This window comes from Schistocerca nitens, chromosome 3 (assembly GCF_023898315.1).
Source record: "Schistocerca nitens isolate TAMUIC-IGC-003100 chromosome 3, iqSchNite1.1, whole genome shotgun sequence".
Classification (NCBI taxonomy): Eukaryota; Metazoa; Arthropoda; class Insecta; order Orthoptera; family Acrididae; genus Schistocerca; species Schistocerca nitens.
The window spans coordinates 295,263,719-295,290,134 of NC_064616.1; the positions used below are offsets into that span (position 1 = coordinate 295,263,719).

At 38.7% G+C, this 26,416-nt stretch overlaps 1 protein-coding gene across 1 annotated transcript in view; it reads left to right on the forward strand.

Moving 5' to 3' along the window:
* Positions 1-26,416, forward strand: part of LOC126249194 (KICSTOR complex protein SZT2-like) — a 706,154-nt gene that overhangs the window by 390,090 nt on the left and 289,648 nt on the right. The window contains exons 20-22 of the mRNA XM_049950848.1: positions 6,453-6,619; positions 13,192-13,316; positions 17,243-17,476. Coding sequence (XP_049806805.1) covers positions 6,453-6,619; positions 13,192-13,316; positions 17,243-17,476 — 526 coding nt within the window. The remainder of the gene's footprint in view (positions 1-6,452; positions 6,620-13,191; positions 13,317-17,242; positions 17,477-26,416) is intronic.

Sequence of the window (26,416 nt, forward strand, 5' to 3'; positions counted from 1 at the left end):
TATGAAATTTAGTTAAAGGGGTTTTCCTTGTGTCACTATGTGTATTGAAAAGTGTGTCTGGGGGCAGCTATATATACAATAATTCTTTTCTGTGTGTGCAACATTCATTTTGAGACAGATAAAAAAATTGGATTACCACTTTCACTGACAATTTTGTGAAATTCACTAAAAACTGCAAACAGATTTGCAAATGTGCCATTTTTTGGTTGTTGCTCCAATTAATGCAGCCGATTCAAGTCCAACTGGACTCTTTGTTGGACCTTCATAATGAATATACCTAAATATTTAACAAAAAGTAGTCAAGATAATGGGAACTTTGCTCAGGTATCACCACAGCTGATCCTGCCACTAAAAGTGTGCCTTACACCAACAGTAATAACATACGAGTCTAGCAGCTAAATTTCAGCGAAATACTTCAGTACATCCTTTACTTCACTCATCCCACTTTAGTAACAGAACATAAAACATGTGTATGTAGGAATGACTCTATGTATTAGAAAAGTATTTTATGTTTTGTACATATCTATTTAACAGATTTGTTTTTGGAGAGGGTCTACCTTGAGCAAAACACAATATTTTTAATTTTCTTTTTATTCCCCAGACATGTTTCACTGAAGTTTCAGCATCATCAGTGGGTGTTTTGTTAGCTTCTGTAAAACAGCAAACATGTTTTTTACTACTGGTACACATACAAACTTGACTTTGTAAAGACAGCATTTACATACCTGAATAACAGACAAAATTTTGTATATATAACTTTTTACCACACACTGTGGGTTTCCCGGATTTTGTGTAATTTAATGCAGTTGTTTTGTTTCACAGCTCATGATCTGCAACTGTATAGAATGAACTATGAAACAAAACAACTGCATTAAGTTATATAAAATCCAGGAAATCAACAGCATGTGATAATGAGGTATATATAAAAAACTTTATGTTTTTCAAATATGTAAATACTATCTTTAAAAACTCAAATTTATATGTGAACCAGTAATAAAAAGCATTTTTCGTGATGATGTAGAAACTTCAGTGACAAATTTTTTTTTATTTGTGATCTTCTGGGGAATAAAAAGTAAAATTAAAAAAATATTTTGCTGAAGGGGGATCCTCTCCAAAAACAAATCTTACAGAAATGCTTCAACATCAAGATGATTATATATATTTAAATGGAGAGGGTTGTATAATTTAGTGCAAGGATTAAATTGTTGTAAGCTAATAAAAACCTTTGCTACCATTGTCATTTTTTGGTGTAACTGCTGTTCAAAAAGCTCCTCTACATTTATAATTATTAGTTGGTGCTATGTACACACAGTAACATTTTTATTCCTTGAAAATTTGAGACTGAAGAAAGTTATTTACTTCAGTAAAAATACATTTTTGTCTCAATTTCAGATTGCATTTGGTGAGCATTAAAATAAGAACACAAATACTCACTGCAGGTTGAGAAAAAGTCAGCTGAGTGAATCAGGCTGAAGTATAAGGGGCAGACTTTACACAAAGATAAAGTGTCATCAGAACCCCCACGAGTGTTGCAATAGGAAATTGGTCAGTCTCGCAATGTGCGTATCATTAGGTTCACAGACTCTGGTAGACCATGCTGAGCACTATTGTGGTACAGTTCATGGATGACCACAAGAGGACCAGATACTACACACATAGATGGATAGCAACATAGCCTGTTCTGTCCATTTCAGTAGTTGTTCTGCATATGGGTTACGCTGTACTGATAAGCAATTAGAGTTTTGCCAGTCGTAACAGCCTTGTGTTGGAGTATGAAAATTCACAGGCAGTTATTTATTGTTTTAACCTGGGCAGTCATTTTTAGTCTGTATATTATTTGGATAAAATGACTCTCCCTCAAATGTTATAAAACTCTCTCTCAGTTGACAATGTATCATGCTTATACGTGGAGTTTTACCAAAATTATTTGATAGTCTGTTGCTGGCAGTGAGCCAGAAATTGTGATTTCAAAAGACAGTATCTCTGGTTGTGTGACATTAGTAACAGAATCTGAACTGTATGATTGGTGAAGATAAGTATTTAATTTGACCACTTTAATTCCAATCTCACTGCTTTACATTTCTCCTTATGGCACTGATTATATGTCACAATATTATGAAGCCCCTATAGCTGCTGAAAATAAGATGGCCAGTCATGTTGCTCACTTCAAATGAATAGCTCAGGCATATTTAAATGTTTGACTTATGTGCATAAACTGAAAAGTCTGTGATTATTTTCAACAATAGTTTACATGTAAATACCAATTTAAAAGTTGCTAATTGCCATTAGTAAATTTGCCCCCCCCCCCCCCCCCCCCCTCTTTGAGAAAGTTGGTTAAGTTGTGGGATCTTATTTCACTGTGAATGTTTTCTGGAGTTGGTGCCACCAATGCTGATTGTAACTGATTTTGAACCTTGTAAAAATTTCAAGAAGTTCACTGAATTATTGAATTCTCATCTTCAGTGTTTTTCAGGTCTGTGATCGAAGTATGATGGGCAGTCATAAAATTTTAACTATCACCTTGAAAAGTTAGAGTAATGCAATTAATTTTTTGTTTGTTTGCAGATACATGTTTACAGATCTGGTACACATTCTACCATAGTACCTTGTTAGAGGAGCCAAAACGAAATGACACAGCCTGTAGATAAAGTGGAGTGTCATGTGGTAATTCATTTTTAGCAGCAGTGGACACTTTACAGCTGTCAGGCCAGTCCATCTGGATTCATCACATCTCCACTGCTGCTGAGCTCATATTATAGCACAATACTCCATTTTATCAATGGGCTGTACTATTTAGTTTCAGCTCGTCTAGCAGCATACTAAAGTACTGTGACATAGGGATTTCTGTGTACACTAGGACTGCAGACATGTACCTGCAAACAAACACTGAATTAGTTACAATATAATGTAAATAAGCAGATAAAAAAACTAATAACCAAGTGGCAGCAGGAGAACACACACAGAAAAGGTTTAACTTTTACAAGCTTTCGGAGCCAGTGCCTCCTCCTCCTAGCAGAAGAGTTGAAGGGAAGGAAAGAACGGTGAAGGAAAAGGACTGGAGAGGTTTAGGGAAGAGGGTACAGTTCAGAAAAAGCACCCAGAACCCCAGGTCAGGGGAGACTTGCTGGATGAGATGAGAAGGAGAAACTGATTGTTGGGGACCGCACCGGACGAGATTTGAAAACCTGAGAACTTAAGGTGGAATACAGGGTAAGATGCAATGCAGAGATTGCTACTGAAACATTGTGCTTGAGTTAATAAGAGTGAAAAACTAAGTGTGTTGCATGTAACAGAGGTGCGAGGAGGGACAGCGAAAAATTGACAGATCAAAAAGTGAAAGATGTAGAAAACTAAAACAGAATGAAGAAAGCAGTAGTTAATGTGAAGAAATGCTGAGACAGAAGGAATTAACGTAAATTAAGGCCAGATGGGTGTGGGTGGTAATCATGCGAATGTAAAAGGCTGAAAAGTATTTACATAACAGCAAGTGTATGACGTGTTGTTACACAGGTGGCTCTTCCTTTGATAGTATATATTTTGCCAGTTACAGGGCTGGAATAGGTGGTAATAGGAGGGTGCATAAGGCAGTTCTTGTAGTGGGGATGGTCACAGGGGCAGGAGTCCTAGGGGAGGGAGATTGGTGCAGAAGGACATAGGGTCTGACAAGGATATTGTGAAGATTGGGAGGGCGATGAAAAGCTGTTCTAAGTGTGGTGGGCAACACCTCAGACAGAATGGATTTCATTTCAGGGCATGATTTTAGAAAGTCATGGCCTTGTCAAAGTAGCTTATTAATACATTCAAGACCGGGATAATACTGAGTAACAAGTGGCGTGCTCCAAAGTTGTTTTTATAGGGATCAACAGCACCTGGATTGGATGTGATGGCCCGGGAAATCTGCTTTTGAACTAGGCTGTTGAGATAATTATGCCCAGTGAAGGGTGAGGTGAGAGTGGCGGTGTATTGCTATGAAGAATCTGCATCAAAATAAATAGATTTGCCTTGAATGCCAAGGCTGTGTGGGGGGGATGGCAACTGTGAAAATGTAAGTACTGTTTGTTGTTTGCTAGTACGCTTCATGGGTGGATGGAAGTGTGTAGCTGGCGTTTGGTGAGGATGAGATCAATATCAAGGAAAGTGGCATTCGATTTAGAACAGGACCATGTAAAATTTAATTGGGAGAAGGTGTTTAGAGATTACAGGAATTTTAACATGTGAGCCTCACCATGAGTCCATATGACAAAGATGTCATCAATGTATCTAGATCAAACCAGAGGCTGAAGGCTCATGGAACCCCAGAAAGCCCCCTCCCAGTGACCCATGAAAAGGTTGGTGTAGGAAGAAGACATTCTGGTTCCCATGGCCGCACTCCTGATCTGTTTCTATGTGTGCCCCTCAAAGGTGAAGTAATTGTTGGTAAGTATAAAATTGATTAAGGTGTGCAAGTGGAAGGTCACAGGTTTAGAATTAGGTGGGTGTTGACTGAGGAAATGCTCAGCACCTGATTCCAAACCTATGACATCCTTCTTGCTCACCTTAATCAATTTTATACTTACCAACAATTACTTCACCTTTGAGGGGCACACATAGAAACAGATCAGGAGTGCGGCCATGGGAACCAGAATGTCTTCTTCCTACACCAACCTTTTCATGGGTCACTGGGAGGGGGCTTTCCGGGGTTCCATGAGCCTTCAGCCTCTGGTTTGATCTAGATACATTGATGACATCTTTGTCATATGGACTCATGGTGAGGCTTACATGTTAAAATTCCTGTAATCTCTAAACACCTTCTCCCAATTAAATTTTACATGGTCCTGTTCCAAATCCAATGCCCACTTTCCTTGATATTGATCTTGTCCTCACCAAACGCCAGCTACACACTTCCATCCACCCATGAAGCGTGCTAGCAAACAACAAACAGTACTTACATTTTGACAGTTGCCATCCCTACCACACAGCCTTGGCATTCAAGGCAAATGTATTTATTTTGATGCAGACTCTTTACAGCAATACACCACCACTCTCACCTCACCCTTCACTGGATGTAATTATCTCAACAGCCTAGTTCAAAAGCAGATTTCCCGGGCCATCACATCCAATCCAGGTATTACTGATCCCCCCAAAAACTAACTTTGGAGCACACCACTTGTCACTCAGTATTATCCTGGTCTTGAATGTATTAATCAGCTACTTTGACGAGGTCATGACTTTGTAAAATTATGCCCTGAAATGAGATCCATTCTGTCTGAGGTGTTGCCCACCACACTTAGAACAGCTTTTCGTCGCCCTCCCAATCTCCGGATTATCCTTGTCAGCTCCTATGCTCCTTCTGCACCAATCTCCCTCCCCTAGGTCTCCTACCCCTTTGACTATCCTCACTGCAAGAATTGCCCTATGCACCCTCCTACCACTACCTATTTCAGCCCTGTAACTGGCAAAACATATACTATCAAGGGGCGAGCCACCTGTGTAACAACACATGTCATATACTAGCTGTTACGTAAACACTGTTCAACCTGTTACATTGGCATGACTACCACCCAATTATCATCAGGATTAATGGGCATGCACAGAGGGTGTACACCAGCAGCACATTGTTGCAGAGCATGTTCTACAACATGACAGTCATGACCTTGGTGCCTGTTTCACCACACACGTGATCTGGATTCTTCTCCCCATGCACCAGTTTCTCAGAACTCTGCAAGTGGGAACTAGTGCTACAACATGCCCTTGGTTCTCAGCACCCACCAGGCCTCAATTTATGTTAATTCCTTCTGTCTCAGCATTTCTTCACAGTAACTACTCCTTTCTTCACTCTGTTTAGTTTTCTACATCTTTCATTTTCTGATTTGTCAATTTTTTGCCGTCCCCCCTCACACCTCTGTTACATGCAATGCACTTAGCTTTTCACTCTTATTAACTCATGCACAATGTTTTAGTAGTAATCTCTGCCTTGTATATTATCCTGTAGTCCTCCTTAAGTTCTCGGGTTTTCAAATCTCGTCCGGTGCATTCCCCAACAATTAGTTTTTCCTTCTCGTCCCGTCCAGTAAGTCTTCCCTGACCCAAGGTTCTGGGTGGTTTTTCTGAACTGTACCCCTTTCCCTAAACCTCTCCAGTCCTTTTCCTTCATGACTCTTCCCTTCCCTTCAACTCTTGTGCAAGAAGAAAGAGCCACTGGCTGCATAAGCTCGTAAAAATTAAACCTTTTTCTGTGTGTGTTCTCAGGACGCCGCTGGGTAAGTATATTTTTTATCTATTATTTACATTATATTGTCGATAATAAATTAGTTATGTAACTTAATGTTTCTGAAATGATAATTAACTCAATACGACTCTCCCATGTACATCTTAAATGACTCTTAAAGACTGACATATGATGAAGTTAATCATTAGTTAAAGTCAGCTAAAAATTACTAACCATATGAGTCATTTGGCTCTTTCTTTTCCAGATATGCAGTGTTGATTATGAGTGTATCTCTTGCCTGCTTACATTTGAACATCTAAGTCTGATGTGCAAAGGTGATCAAGTGTCATCCCCTACTAGATCATTAGCTGATGGCCAGACTGTTAATAATCCTTACCAAAGGGTAATGGACTACTTGAAGAACTGTGACAGGCAAGTATAAGTATTTTACCAAAGAGTAATTGACTTTTTAAGAATAATGGTGTATGCATAAACCTATGAATTCACAATTATGTACATTTTAGATGAGTTCTTGGTAATTTATTAGGTCATATATACTCAGATAAGGTTTGTTTGCTTATTGAGTAGGGTTGGGGGGTGGTATGGGGGAGACAATAGAGAAAATAGCATGGGACAGTTGTTTGGGGCTGGTAGACAGACAGACAGAGAGAGGGGGGGGGGGTGTTTAAAGGGGAATGACCCCCTAAAACTAATCATAAGACTGAAATTTACTCGAAGAATCTTGAGGAAATGCAGGTATACCCATGCTCCTTCCTTGTCTCACCCCCTCTTCAGTCACAACAGACTGAAAGTTTCAAAAATGGTTCAAATGGCTCTGAGCACTATGGGACTCAACATCTGAGGTCATCAGTCCCCTAGAACTTAGAACTGCTTAAACCTAACTAACCTAAGGACATCACACACATCCATGCCCGAGGCAGGATTCGAACCTGCGACCGTAGCAGTCGCGCGGTTCCGGACTGAAGCGCCTAGAACCGCTCGGCCACCGCAGCCGGCCGACTGAAAGTTTAAATAAAACCTTATTCATAAGGTGGCTCCCATATTACAGGGAAGTATAAAGGCTGCTTTACACTTTGACATTAGGTCATGAAAATAGTTTCGTATATGGCTGTAGACATAGTGACATCAGTGTACACTTCAGTTCCATCGTTTTGTATGTGCCAGCTTCACTCATAGTGATGGATTTAATGCTTGTATGCATGAAGCTGCTGTGTAAGAACATACGTAAGAAATGTGTTTGGATTTGTGACTGAATTAAAAAAAGGACATCATCTCGATTTCTCAGCAACCTTACTGAAACACTTATTGTGGAAAACCTGAGAAATTATTTCCGCCATCTGAGAATGTTACCAGAACAGTTCACATTTCATCTTAATAGATTTAATAAGGTTATAAAGAAGAAAGAAACTACAGAACATGAAGCACTGCCACCCAAACTGAAATGGCAGATCTCACTGCATTTTTTTGACAAGTGGGGATTCATATTTGTCTGTACATATTTTGTGTTCCAAAATCAACAGTGATGCCATGACTACAATGTGTGAATGCGATACACTGCTGTGTTGTCAAAGAAGTGAATATTGGATACAGAACTCAGTTTACCAAATTTGTGGAGCTCTACTTCCTGTACATAATCTTAACAAGGAATCCACCAACTTCAACCACAGGATTTTGTTATGTACATGTTGTCTGCTCCACAGCCAGATATTTTACTTGCTTGTATTTTTTTGTAATTCATTTGTGTGTTTCTAATTGAATGAATTTTGGTTTTCAACTTGTACATTGTTAATCAATCAATGTTCAGGTCACGTAGGATGGCCTCAAGTGCAGCAACATGTCACTGCATGTTTTTGTAGTTAACTTCATTCAAAGTACTGTATAGGCTGCAAATTAACCCTATTACCTGTGAGAGACATCCAACATCTATAAATGAGCAAGCCACCTGCCTTGTTAACCCATGGGATTGTGGGCCAAAGACAGGCATTGGAACCTAGCCATCTCCACATTCTTATGTGGCAATCAGCAGGTATCAGGAAAATCCTGTACTGGTCAGCAAAGAAACCCTAGTGCCAGTTATCCAAGTTCTACTCAGAGTGTCCTCTTGCTCACCTTCTTCACACATCACAGTGCTAGGTTTTTTACTGTTAGTAATGGTCACCAGGAGGCCAAACTAATCAACTGGAGATGGTTTGTACAGTTTGGGTTGACATAGCTCTTCCAGCTACCTAAAAAACGGCAGTGCGTCATTTTGTTGTATTCTCCTTGGGGTACTTTTTCAGCCATAATTTGTGGGTAGTGGTCATCAGCTGGTTGTGTTGACTGCAGAGGATTGCTTTAATGTTTTGTGCTTCACAATAAAGATCAAATATTTGAATGACATGTTTGTAGTATACATCAATTTTGCAGGCATTTTCTCCTGCTGACAACCAATCTTGCCTGAAGTGACAGTGTGTGCATATTCTTAACTCATGTTGACAAGCAGCAGACTATTCATGTTGCATTACCCAATTCAATAATTGGAGACACAATGCACTCTGCAGAACTGCACTGAGACTGTAGGTTAACTTTTATTTTATTCAAACATGCACTTATGTCCTGTGGTCAAAAGTGTATCGAGAAAGAGCTTCAGATATTCTGAAAATAAATAAAAAAAACAACAACAAAGAAACTAACTAGCTAACTAACTATCTAACTGTGGAAGTCATGAGGCCAGTCATTCAGTTTTGTAGGTCTGATAAAGCAGGAATAGAAACAGGGACAAAAGAATTTGTGGGAGCTAAGCAGAAGAATAGCTAGAACATACGTGCGAAATGAAAAGGTGGAGGAACTAATTCTATGGTTAGAAAGAACAATTTTACCAGTTTTTGAGAGGTAATAACTCGAAAGAAAAAGTATATTACATAAGCAATATTGATATACATTTTGAAAAATGGGTGCAGAAGATAAACATCATATACCTCTGCTGATGTTATATGACTCGAACTGTGGAAGTTTCTTGTATGTTTGATATGAAGAGTTGGCTCATTTTTCCACTCAGAATCTATTAGATGAGGCTTGTTTGTACTGATGATTTATTCCTATATAATTATGTAATTGCAGAAATTAGTAAAGATATTGTTAGTTTTGACCCATCATCTGATGAAATAAGTTGAGTCATGTGAGATGGCGTATTGTGGATGTGGCTAAGTGTTACCCAAGATAGTAATAAAAATGAGACAAGGAGAAAGAGGACTGATAAGGCAGAACATGAACTTAGTGATCATTTGAATATCATTCTGTAAGAACTGAATAGGATTTGCAGCAAGTTATCCTACAATATATATAAAGTTCGCATTGTACAAATGTTGAGAACAGCAGAAGTGTGTGATTTCATATTTGCAGGAAGAGATGGGTGAAAAGTTGTGGTGGAAATATTTTGATGCAAGAGCATAACATATTCAGCCCTCCCATGAACCATGGATCTTGCCGTTGGCGGGGAGGCTTCCGTGCCTCAGCGATACAGATGGCCGTACCATAGGTGCAACCACAACGGAGGGCTATCTGTTGAGAGGCCAGACAAACATGTGGTTCCTGAAGAGAGCAGTAGCCTTTTCAGTAGTTGCAGGGGCAACCGTCTGGATGATTGAATGATGTGGCCTTGTAACACTAACCAAAACAGTCTTGCTGTGCTGGTACTGCAAACAGCTGAAAGCAAGGGGAAACTACAGCCGTAATTTTTCCCGAGGGCATGCAGCTTTACTGTATGGTTAAATGATGATGGCGTCCTCTTGGGTAAAATATCCTGGAGGTAAAATAGTCCCCCATTTGGATCTCCGGGTGGGGACTACTCAAGAGGACGTCGTTATCAGGAGAAAGAAAACTGGCGTTATACGGATCGGAGCGTGGAATGTCAGATCGCTTAATTGGGCAGGTAGGTTAGAAAACTTAAAAAGGGAAATGGATAGGTTAAAGTTAGATATAGTGGGAATTAGTGAAGTTTGGTGGCAGGAGGAACAAGACTTTTGGTCAGGTGAATACAGGGCTATAAATACAAAATCAAATAGGGGTAATGCAGGGGTAGGTTTAATAATGAATAAAAAAAAAATAGGAGTGCGGGTAAGCTACTACAAACAGCATAGTGAACACATTATTGTGGCCATGATAGACATGGAGCCCATGCCTACTACAGTAGTACAAGTTTATATGCCAACTAGCTCTGCAGATGATGAAGAAATTGATGAAATGTATGATGAGATATGTATGATGAGATAAAAGAAATAATTCAGGCAGTGAATGGAGACGAAAATTTAAAAGTCATGGGTGACTGGAATTCGCGAGTAGGAAAATCGAGAGAAGGAAACATAGTAGGTGAATATGGATTGGGGGTAATAAATGAAAGAGGAAGTCGCTGGTAGGATTTTGCACAGAGCATAACTTAATCATAGCTAACACTTGGTTCAAGAATCATAAAAGAAGGTTGTATACATGGAAGAATCCTGGAGATACTAGAAGGTATCAGATAGATTATATAATGGTAAGACAGAGATTAGAAACCAGATTTTAAATTGTAAGACATTTCCAGGGTCAGATGTGGACTCTGACCACAATCTATTGGTTATGAACTGTAGATTAAAACTGAAGAAACTGCAAAAAGGTGGGAATTTAAGGAGATGGGACCTGGATAAACTGACTAAAGCAGAGGTTGTACAGAGTTTCAGGGAGATCATAAGGGAACAATTGACAAGAATGTGGGAAAGAAATACAGTAGAAGAAGAATGGGTATGAGGGATGAAGTAGTAAAGGCAGCAGAGGATCAAGTAGGTAAAAAGACGACGACTAGTAGAAATCCTTGGGTAACAGAAGAAATATTGAATTTAATTGATGAAAGGAGAAAATATAAAAATCCAGTAAATGAAGCAGGCAAAAAGGAATACAAACGTCTCAAAAATGAGATCTACAGGAAGTGCAAAATGGCTAAGCAGGGATGGCTAGAGGACAAATGTAAGGATGTAGAGGCTTATCTCACTAGGGGCAAGATAGATACTGCCTACAGGAAAATTAAAGAGACCTTTGGAGAAAAGAGAGCCACTTGTATGAATATCAAGAGCTCAGATGGAAACCCAGTTCTAAGCAAAGAAGGGAAAGCAGAAAGGTGGAAGGAGTATATAGAGGGTCTATACAAGGGTGATGTACTTGAGGACAATATTATGGAAATGGAAGAGGATGTAGATGAAGATGAACTAGGAGACACGATACTGCGTGAAGAGTTTGAGAGAGCACTGAAAGACCTGAGTTGAAACAAGGCCCCGGGAGTAGACAACATTCCATTAAAACTACTGACGGCCTTGGTATAGCCAGTCTTGACAAAACTCTACCATCTGGTGAGCAAGATGTATGAGACTGGTGAAATACCCTCAGACTTCAAGAAGAATATAATAATTCCTATCCCAAAGAAAGCAGGTGTTGACAGATGTGAAAATTCCAAACTATCAGTTTAATAAGTCACAGCTACAAAATACTAACATGAATTCCTTAGAGACGAATGGAAAAACTGGTAGAAGCTGACCTCAGGGAAGATCAGTTTGGATTCCGTAGAAATGTTGGAACACTGGAGGCAATACTGACCTTATGACTTATCTTAGAAGAAATATTAAGGAAAGGCAAACTTACTTTTCTGGCATTTGTAGACTTAGAAAAGCTTTTGACAATGTTGGCTGGAATACTCTTTTTCAAATTCTAAAGGTGGCAGGGGTAAAATATAGGGAGCAAAAGGCTATTTACAATTTGTACAGAAACCAGATGGCAGTTATAAGAGTCGAGGGGCATGAAAGGGAAGCAGTGGTTGGGAAGGGAGTGAGACAGGGTTGTAGCCTCTCCCTGATGTTATTCAATCTGTATATTGAGCAAGCAGTGAAGAAAACAAAAGAAAAATTCAGAGTAGGTATTAAAATCCATGGAGAAGGAATAAAAACTTTGAGGTTCGCCGATGACATTGTATTTCTGTCAGAGGCAGCAAAGGACTTGGAAGAGCAGTTGAACGGAATGGACAGTCTCTTGAAAGGAGGATATAAGATGAACATCAACAAAAGCAAAATGAGGATAATGGAATGTAGTTGAATTAAGTTGGGTGATGCTGAGGGAATTAGATTAGGAAATGAGACACTTAAAGTGTAAAAGAGTTTTGCTATTTGGGGAGGAAAATAACTGATGATGGTCGAAGTAGAGAGGATATAAAATGTAGACTGGCAATGGCAAGTGTCAGGAAGTCGTTTCTGAAAGTATTTGTATGGAGTGTAGCCATGTATGGAAGTGAAATATGGACGATAAATAGTTTGGATAAGAAGAGAATAGAAGCTTTCGAAATGTGGTGCTACAGAAGAGTGCTGAAGATTAGATGGGCAGATCACATAACTAATGAGGAAGTATTGAATAGGATTGGGGAGAAGAGGAGTTTGTGGCACAACTTGACAAGAAGAAGGGACCGGTTGGTAGGAGTTCTGAGGCATCAGGGGATCATAAATTTAGTATTGGAAGGCAGCGTGGAGGGTAAAAATCATAGAGGGAGACCAAGAGATGAATACACTAAGCAGATTCAGAAGGATGTAGGTTGCAGTAAGTACTGGGAGATGAAGAAGCTTGCACAGGGTAGAGTAGCATGGAGAGCTGCATCAAACCAATCTCAGGACTGAAGACCACCACCACAACAACAACAACAACAACAACAACAACAACAACAACAACATGTTCAGGAATATTGCTTCTCCTTTGACTCAAATTTGTGAATGAATCATTGTCTGTGACCCTTTAGTATGTACAAAAGTTCAAAGGCAGAGACTTTTCACTTGAAAGGAAATATTGGTGCTTACAATCTACAATAAATCATGAAAATCAGTAATACTTAAATTAATTAGAAATGTTTAGCATATTGATATAAATTTATATAGATTACAAAATTTTGCTTAGTTATGTTTTCCATGTGATTTATAGCAGTTTTTTTATTCTAGTTCTGAAATACAAGCAGCAACATTTTTTGAAGAGAGAATAAACCACATACCATTTCCATTTAACCTGATGCATGTATTGCCAAAATGTCAGCAGGCTGAATTATTGCTGTCTACATTTATACAAGGTAAGAGCACCAGTACTGTTAAAGTAATTATTTTCCAACAAAGTGATGCACTTGACAGTTCCAGTTTTGTAATTTTTATGAAACTAATGATGCTTCTGAATGTGTGGTATTCTTGTTGATACATTTTGTTAGTTACAACAGCAGTAGTAGGCGACTGTTCATAATTTTTAGTTGAAGTCACTGTTACTATTATTTGCTTAGAAATCACTCTTGCAATGCAAGTAGCAAAAGAAAGTTTTTCATCAGTATTTGGTAAACAATGGGGTGGTGGTGAAATACAGTTTATGATTGGTGGACTGTTCACCAACATTTGGGATCAAATACCAAACTTCTCTACAGGGTCTAATGACATTCTCAGAGAATGAAAATCTCCTCACTAGGAAGCAACTTGGATTCTGCAGCCATCTTGTGTAATTCGGCTTACTCTGTTCATCTTTGAAATCCAAAAGGTAGATTGATACCGTGTAACTAGACTTCTAAAAGCATTCAGCAGAGATACTCACTGTTGTGTGATGAAAAATGTTTAAGCTAATAGAACACTTTGAAACAGATAGAACTGAATGGATTTGTAGTGGGGTTCAATCATCAGAAGTGAAACTAATTTTATGTGTATCCCAAGGGAGTATATAGCCACTTGTTATTGTTCATGGTGTGTTTACTGATCATAGTATATAGAACAGTGGACATAAAAAAGATTGTAGCCATTGGGTATCATGCCCTGTCAATGACAAATCTGTTTCAAACCAAGGCTTTATGGCCATTGTCTGTGATGTTAAAATCGTCTGGTGTTTTAGGCCGCAACATGTTTCTTCAAACAATCAACATTTTGACCCCTCTGCTGGGATCTTCTTCCTGCTAGTGGACAAAGCTCTCCTTTATGAGAGAAGGTGACACTGATCTCTGACAGTGCTCAGTTTCAAACCAGCTGCTGTTAGTGAATGCAGGACCATCTCAATCAGTAGCCAAGTGAACTCTGCAAAGAGAACCGCACACAGTGGACATTTGGATTCAGGCATTGTACTTTCTTTAATAAGCATTGATATGGCACTGAGTTAAATCCTTAAACTGTAGAAATACTGCATCTACTTGACTGACATGATCCATATCATTGGGGATGTTGTGTAATAAAAATATGAGTTACATTTCATATGAGAGACATTTTTCGAATGTGTGCATGGAAGATGTCATTCTGTTCAAGATAAGTGATTGTGTTTGAGAATATGTTCTAAGATTCTACCGCAGAGGGATGTGGAAGCCGATGATCGTGAACTAGTGCTTTCTTTCAGCTAGTTCATCAGTTGTTTTAATCTCCCCCCTCCCCACCCTCCCCTCCCCCCATGTCTCTTGGGACCCACATATATTATGGTTAAAAGAGGGGATAACCTGGTTGCAAATTCTGTATTGAATCTGATATGGATTCCATTGACCCTGGGCTCTTGTTCAGTTTTAGTGATTTCAGCTGTTTCTCAACAGGGCTGACATTAATATTTGTATTGAAAACTCCTGCTTTTTGTTACTAATTGGGGAGAGTTGTGGTAGATTTTACAGACAGCCTCTTTATTAACTTGCGAAAAACTGTTGGTTACAATAGGGATAACCATAAATTAACTTTCCCTCTTCAGTGGTTCCAACTAAACACAGTCCTGAGGTATAGGCTCCAGCAAGCTCCTGGGAGCTTCAAAATGGGAGAAATTAACACTCGACAAACAGTTGCCTACAATGAAGTCTAACTTCTTGTTGTGACACAGTCTTTTCCTATGGCACATCGATGAGAGTTTGATTGATTGACTGCAAGCAGCCAGCACATGACTTAGTCAGCTCTCACCAATGGGAACTCTGCACAGTGGTCCCTGGTTTGGCTTAAGCAGTCACCCTTCAGGAAGAGACGTGTGGCTCCCCAGTCATCCATAACTGGATGGAGGCATGATTTTGTGGTGCTGCCAGTGGCCTCTTGCTGATTCCTGCAAGGTGCCAGGTTTCTGTATTACTTTTCTACCCTCAATTTCAGTTGCTGTGACTTATGAGTGTGGGGACACTAACTTTGCTGCCACTACAGCCTTTACATAGAATTTCTTATGGTATTGTGAGAGGCTGATCAATAAGCTTCTGCTACAGTAGTCACCAAAGGCTTCATAATTTGCTCATCTGAGAGCCAAATGTGTTTCATTTAGCATTTCTCTATAAGAAGCCCTATGCTTTGCTTTACACCTGTTGTGCTGTAGTCACTGTCTAAAACAGAGACTATGGCATCTTTTGGTGCTGCCAGTGGCCTCTTCTGTATTGCTCAGTGTGTGTCCTGGACTCAAGGCTGCAAGTCCCAATAACCAGCAACTATATGTCTGGAGATGCCCCGGACAGGACAGCCACGAGTGATGATCTGGAGTGCCATTTTGTTTTCATAGAAGGATCCCTTTGGTTGTCATCCATGGCACCCTTACAACCCAGCGTTACATTGAAGAAATTCTATGCCCCATTTTGTTGCCCTTCGTGACAAGCCACTCTGGGCTTACAGTTCAGCTAGATAATGGCTGCCAAAACAGAGCAAGAATTTCTACTGCTTGTCTTCGTGCTTGCTGAACCCTACCTTGACCAGCAAGGTCACCAGATCTCTTCCCTATTCAGAATGTTTGGATTGTTATGAGCATGGTCCTCCAACCAGCTCAGAATTTTGATGATATATATATACAACCACAAGTGGAGATTTCATGTGAAATGAATGGGAGACACATGTTTGCAGCATTTGTTTTGTATAGGCACAAGTTCAAAAATAATGTGCTGTGAGACAAGTTATTCTGAATTGGGTTCCCTTTGCCCCAATGCCAGCTAGAATGATGTGGCTCAAAAGAACTAAGGTCTGCAAGGGCCCACCCTCTCCTTTCCAGGAGAGAATGAAAGGTAAGGAAAAATTACAAGAACAAACTGTGAGAACTGGGCCTCTGTCAGATCAGTGGTGAGCCACATGCGGCCCATGGGCTGCGGTCTGTGCACCCCTTGCCTAATGTTTTCCATAGAGTTACAGGCCTAAGACTACTTGGAAGGGTTAAAAGTAAATGAACTGTGAACTTCATTATGGCAAATAGACAGTGATGAGTTTTACAGATACTTGTGTGTGCCAGATTGGTAAACCAAAGCAATGATGTGAGGCTGCATAATGTCATATCTTCTTGGACGCTTAAAGAAACTGCAGTTACAATGCCTACATTTCACCATCATGAAGGCAAAACTGTTTTTCTTCAATTTATAAGGATGGAATAATATAAAAGTGACGTAGTAGTGTAATTATTTAGTTGCAGACAGATCATTGTTGTTTGGGACCTATTATACAGGAAGGTAATGTGAGTTTCATGTAGGTGACTTCACACTGTAAGAAGTGTAAATCTGGAATACTATCTTATAGATGCAGCAAAAGAGCAGGATAGTGCATAATGTGTTTGAGTATGTGAACAATGAAAATAAATATTTGTAGAGTAGGAGGGAAATGAGTGGTCAGAGTACATTTCATATGATTGAAAACGACAGTGTCTGTTAGTACTTGTAATGAAGTAGGCTTGAGTTTATGAAGTTAAGTTCAATATTTTCATTTACTGTTATGAGAAGTTCATCTTATGAATGAAGAAAGGTAGTTTCAGCTGGTGATAAGGAGCAAGTAGGAGTCATGACAAAAGCACTAGACTACCATGTGGAAGGAATGGGGTCATATCCTCGTGTGACTATGTTCTTACTGCATACTTAAATGTATATATTTGTATTTTTTCCTACATTTTGTAATGTTTCAAAGTACTTCAGCTGTCTCGTGGTTTACAATTGCTTAGCTCTTGGTTGACTACTTACATGGTTTTTTTTTGTCAGAGAAATTTAGCTTAAGGGCCTGTTGTTCCCAAATATTTTTTTCCATATTCAATCTTAATTTTAAGTGTGTCTTGCAGATCTCAGTGGTAATGCTTACATGGAGAAAAGGAACTCTTCATCATCATCTACTCTTCCAGAAGATGGGCCAAATAATTTGCTTCTTGATGCTTTGTATGAGCATCTGAAAAAGCTTCACAATAAAGAACTAAACCTGAGTGATGATGACTGTGCGAAGTTTCAACAACTGTTAATAGCAAGACAGAGGGAAGGAAGCACTTATCCATTACCAGTTCCTTGCAGTGATGCAGATGGTATGTATGCATGCGCAAGCGCGCGCACGTGTGTGTGTGTGTGTGTGTGTGTGTGTGTGTGTGTGTGTGTGTGTGTGTGTCACTTTGTAAGATTTAAATAATGTTAATAATACAGTAATTAATATATCATATTTGAGAAATTAACATTGTGTTAAGCAGTTTTCCATTGTGACTCTCTGTCAGGCACTTAATTGTGAATCATGTGAATGTAGATTTTCTTGTCTAATGTAATGGCATCTAACTGAAATTAATGACAGCAGCACAGAAGGAATCAAATGTGCAGAAATTGATTGGTCTGTAGAAGAGTGAGATTTTATAGGGCAAGGTTAGCAGATGATAACGGAAGAAAGAAAACAGAAATAGATAGAGATGAGGAAAGAATATATAGTATTGACAATGTGACAGGGCTAATGGCTCACTGTTGGGCAGAAGCAAAACAGCTGGGATAGGCTGAGAGGGAAGCTACAGTTATGATCAAAGATGAAGATATAATTTTATCTTGAATGTCAAGTAGTTTAGAATAAGACACTGGTTGTTTCAGTTGAATGGTTGGAATGGAGAAGGAGATGGAGAAAAATTTAAAGTTATACGTAGTTACAGCCCAGATGCTTTATGTATCTGATGCATGGGAATCATGATCGGTATTTAGTACATGAGGAGAGGTGTTGTGAACAACAGTGACTAAGAAATAGATGAAGAAAACAGAGTGTGCGAAAATCGCATTTCAGCTGTCAAGTTTCCAACCTTATTTTATTTGGCAACCAGTTTCACATTTTACTACACCATCTTGAGACCCCTGACCGACGTGTAGAAAGAATTTACCAGAGTTGTGATCAAAACAGGGGCCAGCAATACTTGGATTAGTATATTTTTGCTATAGTGATCACTTCAAACATCACCTGCTGACCAGTATTGCTGGCCCCTGTTTTGATCACAGCTCAGGTAAATTCCTTCTACACATGGGTCAGGGGTCTCAAGATGGTGTAGTAAAATGCTGAAACTGGTTGCCAAATAAAATAAGGTTTGAACTTGACAACTAAAGGTGTTTAATTTGACATCCTGTATCGAACAGCCGAGTCCCACAACCATCTCTAAAAAGGCGGACTTACAGAGAGGTGTGAAAATCACATTGGGTCTCCAGTCACATCCATCCTCATTGAGCGTAGAAAGGACTGATGTGATCAAACAACTGAATCTTATAAACATTTTTTTATGCAAGCATTTATGACTAGCTCAAGTCATCTGGAGTTTTCGCCATTTTTACTATTTGTGGTGTGTTGGATTAAATCACTGTAGTAAAGATTTGACAAGACTGAAGACTGGGCTACTCAATTTTTATTTTATTTTGAGTGGAAATACACTGTCTGACAAAAGAGGTGAGGCACCAAGAAGACATGGTAAGATGTCAGTGTAAATTCATACAGGTACACACCAGAGGTGGACATGTAACTGATTAGAACTGCAGTTTTGTGTGATAGATCAGACAGCATGGATTTATCTCCTTAATTACAGAGTTCCAGGAAGCTACTAAAAGCTTACAGAAATAGACATTTTACAATCTGATGTTTAAAAAGAAAAAGGTATTGTTTACATTTTGTTAATCAGATGCTGCTGAAATGTTTTATAAATATTTCCTTCCTGAGTATGCAGTAAACCTGTGTATCAATGATTTCATCACATGACTTTCTAAAGGTGCATGTAACCTGAGTTTGAAACATGGTCTGCAATGCTGTTCGCAACATGTTGTCAACATCTTGAAAATCAGTGTTTTACAGCTGTGTCAGTGCAGAATAAAGGTACCTTGTTCCTAGCCTGCTACCACTAAATACTGCTATGGAGCACTAGTGTTTATTTTCACTCTGTCTGTAGCATTGTGTCTTGTTGTTACGTGTGTTCCTGTACTTGGACAAGAAGCAAAATTTACTAATTGTCACTCTCTGTGAGATAGAGGAGTGTCTTTGGCATGTTCAGAGTTGTAGTTATCAAATTATCAAACAGAAACATGTCTCTGTACAAATAAAACACGATGTTGCTTCGGAATGGTTCCTTTGAAAGGGCACGGCCAATTTCCTTCCCAATCCTTCCCTAACCCGAGCTTGCGCTCCATCTCTAATGACCTCGTCGTCAACAGGACATTAAACACTAACCACCTATTAAGTTTCGCATTTCATAGTACTGCAGCAACAACAACAGTGACAACAGTATTCATTGTCTGACATTGGGAAAAATTGTCATCAGCAAGTTACATGAGCTGCTGAAAAGGGCAGTGACAAAAAACAGAAACAACAACAGCAATAATAATAATAATAATAATAATAATAATAAAGATGCTTTCTATGAGACAAAAATGAATGTATGTAGGGGGCAGCAGTCAGTTATAGACATGGATGTGGTAGGGGGATCACCAGCTGTAGAATCCCACGTCACATTCATTGCAAGTGGGAGTGACATTGAGGCTGAAGAAGGTTTCTTTATTGAAAATGATAATTTGGATTAAATTTAATATGAAAATAAATATAAATGTATAGTCATTTAAACATATCTCCTTGATTTAGGGTCGGAAAGTGTATGAAATATAGCATTTAAAGGTCTAAATCAGATTTTAATTTTTAAAATTTTTTGGCGATGGGATGGGGAGAGGGGGAGGGGGCCGGAATCCCCTACATATTTTTCATGTGGATACTAAGGTCATCATCATTGATACCTGATACAAGAGCAGCAAAGTTCGTAGAGCTGCTGGTTAGATACCAATGTATATCATCAGCTTATGTGTGGTAGTTATAAATATGTGGTATATACACTATGTGATCAAAAGTATCTGGACACCTGGCTGTAAATGACTTACAAGTTGGAGGTGCCCTCCATTGGTAATGCTGGAATTCAATATGGCGTTGGCCCACCCTTAGCCTTGATGACAGCTTCTACCCTCGCCGGCATACATTCAATCAAGTGCTGGAAGGTTTCTTGGGGAATGGCAGCCCATTCTTCATGGGGGGCTATGCTGAGGAGAGGTATCAATGTCAGTTGGTGAGGCCTCGCACGAAGTCGACATTCCAAAACATCCCAAAGGTGTTCTATATGATTCAGGTCAGGCCTCTGTACAGGCCAGTCCATTACAGGGATGTTATTGTCATGTAACTACTCTGCCACAGGCCGTGCATTATGAACAGGTGCTTGATCATGTTGAAAGATGAAATCGCCATCCCCGAATTCCTCTTCAATAGCGGGAAGAAAGAAGATGCTTAGAACATCAGTGTAGGCGTGTGCTGTGATAGTGCTGTGCAAAACAGCAAGGGGTGCAAGCCCCCTTCCATGAAAAACATGACCACACCATAACACCACCGCCTCCAAATTTTACTGTTGGCACCGCATATGCTGGCAGATGAAATTCACCGGGTATTTGCCATACCCTCAGCCTGCTATCGGATCACCACATCGTGTACCATGATTCGTCATTGCACACAACGTTTTTCCACTGTTCAATAGTCCAATGTTTACACTCCTTACACCAAGCGAGGCATTGTTTGGTATTTACCGGCATGATGTTTGGCTTATGAGCAGCCACTCGACCATATAATCCAAGTTTTCTCACCCGCTATCGTACTGTCATAGAACTTGCAGTGGATCCTGATGTAGTTTGGAATTCCTGTGTGATGGTCTGGATAGATGTCTTCCTATTACACATTATGACCCTCTTCAGCTATCAGCGGTTTCTGCCAGTCAACAGACGAGGTCGGCCTGTACAATTTTGTGTTGTACATATTCCTTCACATTTCCACTTCACTATCACATTGGAAACAGTGGACCTAGGGATGTCTAGGAGTGTGAAATCTCACGTACAGACATATGACACAAGTGACACCCAATCACCTGACCATGTTCTAAGTCCTTGAGTTCTATGGAGCACCACATTCTGCTCTCTCATGATGTCTAATGACTACTGAGGTCACTGATATGGAGTACCTGGCAGTAGGTGACAGCACAATGCACCTAATATGAAAAATGTATGCTTTTGGGTGTGTCTGGATACTTTTGATAACATAGTGTATGAAGTATCAGTGATGTACAGCAAGACTAGCAATATACTAAGGTCTGAACCCTGAGGGAATCCTGAGAGCATATTTCCATGATGCCCTCTCCGACCCACGGTTGACTCAATACCTGTTTATAAGGTGACTGTCAGAATTGTTTGAAATAAAATAATAGATGTTTTATTTTCATTAATTAATATATTGAAATCAGCAGTATCAGAAATCTTGCTGAAAACAAGCAGTGTTAAAATAATCACTTCACACCTGTCCATGGCATGTTTGATGTCATCAGTCACTTTGATTTATCCAGTTGCTGCACGGTGATATTAATCTTTGTAAGTTAATCCATCAACCGTTCATGAACAATGCACTCCAAAGCTATAGGTACTGTTGGTAACACGCTGATTGGCCTATAATTACTCAGTGATTTTGAATTATCATTCTTGGGTGTTGGTTGGATTAAGTTTTGTGTTTACTTTGTAGGATATATGCACCAACAAGAGAGAGAGACTGAATGTATCTGTAAGAGCTGGAATAATAATACTGGCAACATTTTAAATCATACACATGCTCACTCCATTACTATGTACTGCATCAGAGCAGATTCTCATGATTGTTTTACCATACTGTGCATGTAAAAACATGTTTTAGAAATATATATTTATTGTGAAGGTGCTGTCTTTAACCGATAACTTGTAGCAACATAAGAGTTCATCGTTGCTGGGAAAAAGTTATTTAATATATCTGCAGAGGCTTAAAAAATAGCATCAGATGTTGCCTTTCTATCCCAAAGCTGCACAGTTATTTTCATGGTGCTGCACGATTCGAATTGCTGCATACAACAGAGCAGGCATACCTGATTTTGGCATTGCCCACATTTTGCTTCACTTATTTCTGCGGCTTCCTGTATTTATTTAATTGTTTTATTTTAAGGCCTTCATTGGACCACTCTAGGCAGTTATACAAAAGTTTATTCAAGTTGTTGCTATTTAGTAATACAATACAGTTCAATAATAATTAAATAAGACAGTTCAATAGTACACTGGTTATACAAGGATTATTATAATTTATTATTATATGAAGGGGTTTGGCTCTTCTGTCTGCCCAATACATCTTCATTCAGTCTGATATTTTCTTTGTTTCTTTGTTGTAGGTTACTCTTCTTGTAACCCCTTTATTGATCTTCATTTTGCAGTCTGGTTTGTGTGTCTTACAGTACTCTGGTTTTCTCTCTTTTGCTTTTCAGGTAATGTACTGTAATTTGGAGTTCTCTTATATCTTCTTTAATTTCTGTGATCCATTTAATGTTGCTCTTACTTTTCCACATTTGTTTCTGTTATTTCCTTACTAATTCTGTTTTCTGGTGTTCTCATCACATGTCCAAAGAATGAGATATGTTTCTTCCTGATTGTGTTCATTACTGGTTTTATTTTCTTGTATATTGTTCCATGTGAAGCTGTTCTGCCATTCCGATTTACTTGATATTGTTTATTTATGCATATCCTAATTATACTTCTTTCTATCTTTAGTCTTCTGTCAATTTCTGCTGTATTAGTTGTTTTGACGATGATTTCATCTGCGTTAGTTATTTCTGGTTGTGTAACTTTTTTATATTGTTTTAATTTTGCATATATGGATACATTTTGTTGTATATGTTTTTGGTAATGTAATTTGATTTCTTCAATTTTTAATTTTATTTTGCTTTGATGGTTTTTCCTTTAAATTGTAAGTTATGATTTCACCTAAATATTTAGCAACAATTTTTATGTTCTGTACTCCTATTGCAATTTTGTTTGCAAGTGGTCAGTCAGTTAGCATAACCTCTTTTTTTTTAATGATATTCTCAGGCAAATTTTCTGTGCTATTTCTTGTAGTGATTTAACTTGTTTCTTGGTTTCTTTAATGTTGTCAGCTAGGAGAACAAGATCATCATCAAGTCCCAAGCAGTTCAAACTTTTGTCATTTTCAGCACCTTCAATTCTTATGGTCTGTAGGTTATTCTTGTATCATTCTCTCATTATGTACTGTTCAACTGTGCACTGGAATACATGCCTTCTTAAAATCTACAACTTTGTTCCATTTCCTTTAGTATGTCATAATTAGTTTTAAACTAATGATCTGCTCTGCACAGCTTCTCTATGGTCCGAATCCTCCCTGGTATTACCTTAAATCCTGTTCTAGTTGCTCCTTAGGATCTTGGATAAAACCTTGTATGTGCAGTGCAGGAGAGAGATTCCTCTGCTGTCTGTAGTGTTGAAGTCTCCCAATAAGATTTTTACATTCCTTTTACTTATTCTGTTCACAGTTTGTTTGAGAAGATCCCAAAATTTATCAGTCTCCTCCTTTCTTTTTGTTAGACAATTTTGTTCATTTGTAGGAGCATGAGCTTTTATAATTGTGAAGCTTTTATTCATTGTTTTAAAAGTCAGAGTTTACAATTCTGGGTGATTTTGAATCTATTATGTTTATATTCACTATAAATCATGTTCGAAATTGGTGATACTGCTTCTTAATGCTCTGTCCTAGTTTCCCATTTTAAATTCTCTACCCTTATGACTTGAAGGGGCCTGTATTGTGTTTCTCATTTCTTGGAGCCCTGCTGTTGAAATTTTGTGTTTATTTAATTCATCTGTGAAATTCTTGTTTCTGGTCTCAAGTACCAAGCTTATGTTGTGTGTTGATATGTAATTTATGTGCTTATGTTGAATCCTCTTTTGCATGTCAGTGTGTGTTTGGGTGACTGAAAATGCTCCACTTCATTGCTGTCTTCTACTTTTTACAACTACGATTGTTAACTGCAAGGGGTGTGTTCCTGTATACTTCATAAAGTTCAGTTGTTTTTTTGAGAGTCTTGTATATTCTTTATTTGCTAGAGTTTTGTTCTCAGCCATGTAGCAGGAGAACCCTTTACTTTGACTGAAAATTTAGAGGTGTGTTTGTCTTACAGTACTGTAAGTCTGCGACTTAATTCCTGGACATTACAGTCTCCTTGGAATATATGAACCGTTCTTTCATAGGATATCACATTTTAATTTTCTACATGTGATTGCATAAGATTTTTTTGTGGCAGTGCACATGGAATGCGTTAAGAATATCACATAATGGGCAGCAAAGCCAGAAGCAGATGTCTGACTTGTGTGAATTTCTTGTAGTTTTCATTGCTGTTATATATGTTAAGGTGTGGCTGTGTGGCAAGTGATGGTTAGGCTCCAGAGCCATAATAATCATATTGTTAAATTGAAATGATCTCCTTAAGTTATTTGCCAAGTGAGATTTGAGTTGCAGGCCTCTGTTTGGGTGGAACTGGGTGGCCAGTAGAAACATCTGATAGTAACTTAATTTCACCTAGAGTGGTTAGTCGTGACCTTATAACTTTGCAGTCACCTTCAATTTTGACCTCAATAGACACAATATTTTTATCAATTGTAATAAATACGCCCCATCCTGTGGCATTTAACCTGTCTTTTTCATATATGATCCATGTCTTGTTAAGGTTTCGGAGCTTTCTACTTCAGGTTTCATCAAGCTTTCAGTTCTGAGTTTATTTTGAATGTGACAGCTTTGCTGGAGGCCACCTCATTCAGGGACTATGTTAGGACTGCTGTGAAAATTTATTGTTAAAATATTGACATTCAAAGTGTCTTTAATTTGCACTACCAGACTTTTTAAAATCAGAAACATTAGGTACCAGAAAACACAGAGATTTTCTCTGATACCATTTCACTGCACACTGATAGAAAGCAAATGTGAGTATGGCTGCTAATGTTTACACAAATGAGAGACTCACCCCAAAACTTCTGCCAAGCAAGAACTTTTGCACTGAGCTGAGACAGATGATTGTGTACATATTAGACAGTGCAGAAGATCCTCCATGTTCAAAGACTGTTGAGTCCTCTCTTAGAAATAACCTACCACTTCATGGTACATCCTCTGTCTCTGTATACCGGTAAGCATCACAACCTTACAAGCTCTTCAACTTTCACTCGACCTTGTATACTGGCAAATCCTTTCCACATACAATGAATAGTTAACCAACAATTTCCTTCATCAGTATCTCTTTAAATGCAAAAACTGAACTATACTATGAGTTTCACATTATTAAACACTGCCATCATGGGTGTGTGCAGTGGTGTATCTCATTGCGTTTTCATGGTATGTAAAATGTGAAAGTATTCCCACAACATATATAGGTAGTGGTTCAGTCTTCATGGCAGCCCTTATTACATTTCATAATTTTATCTGAAATGCAATTGACAGTGTGTAAAGATAAAAATTTTCAAATTGTAATGGGACTAACAAGAATTTTGGTGAGGATTTGTAGTCAGAATAGTTTAATAGTCATTCATTCCATTAAGATATTAATCTCTAAATTTTTTCATTGTTTGCTGATCTCATTCCTAATAGTTTATGGAGCACTGATCAGAAGTGCTAGTAAATGATCATATAGTTGTAATAAATTTTTCCCTTGAGAATTACTAATACTTGCATATTACGTTACACAACAACCTTTTCCCCAGGAGCTACTAAGAAGCTGTTATATTTCTTCTGTAAAGTTTGGAAGGTAGGAGACGAGGTACTGGCAGAAGTAAAGCTGTGAGTACCGGGCGTGAGTCGTGCTTCGGTAGCTCAGTTGGTAGAGCACTTGCCTGCGAAAGGCAAAGGTCCCGAGTTCGAGTCTCGGTCGGGCACACAGTTTTTATCTGCCAGGAAGTTTCTATATTAGTTAATTTCTGAAAAAGTGTTTGACACAGTGTCCTATGGTAGACTGTCAATGAAGATCTGAGCACATGGAATAACTTCTCGTAGATTTGTTAAGTAATAGAATCCAGTACATTGTCCTAGATGATGAGTGTTCATCATAGACAAGGGTACATCAAACATGCCCCAGGAAAGTATGAAAGGACTGCTC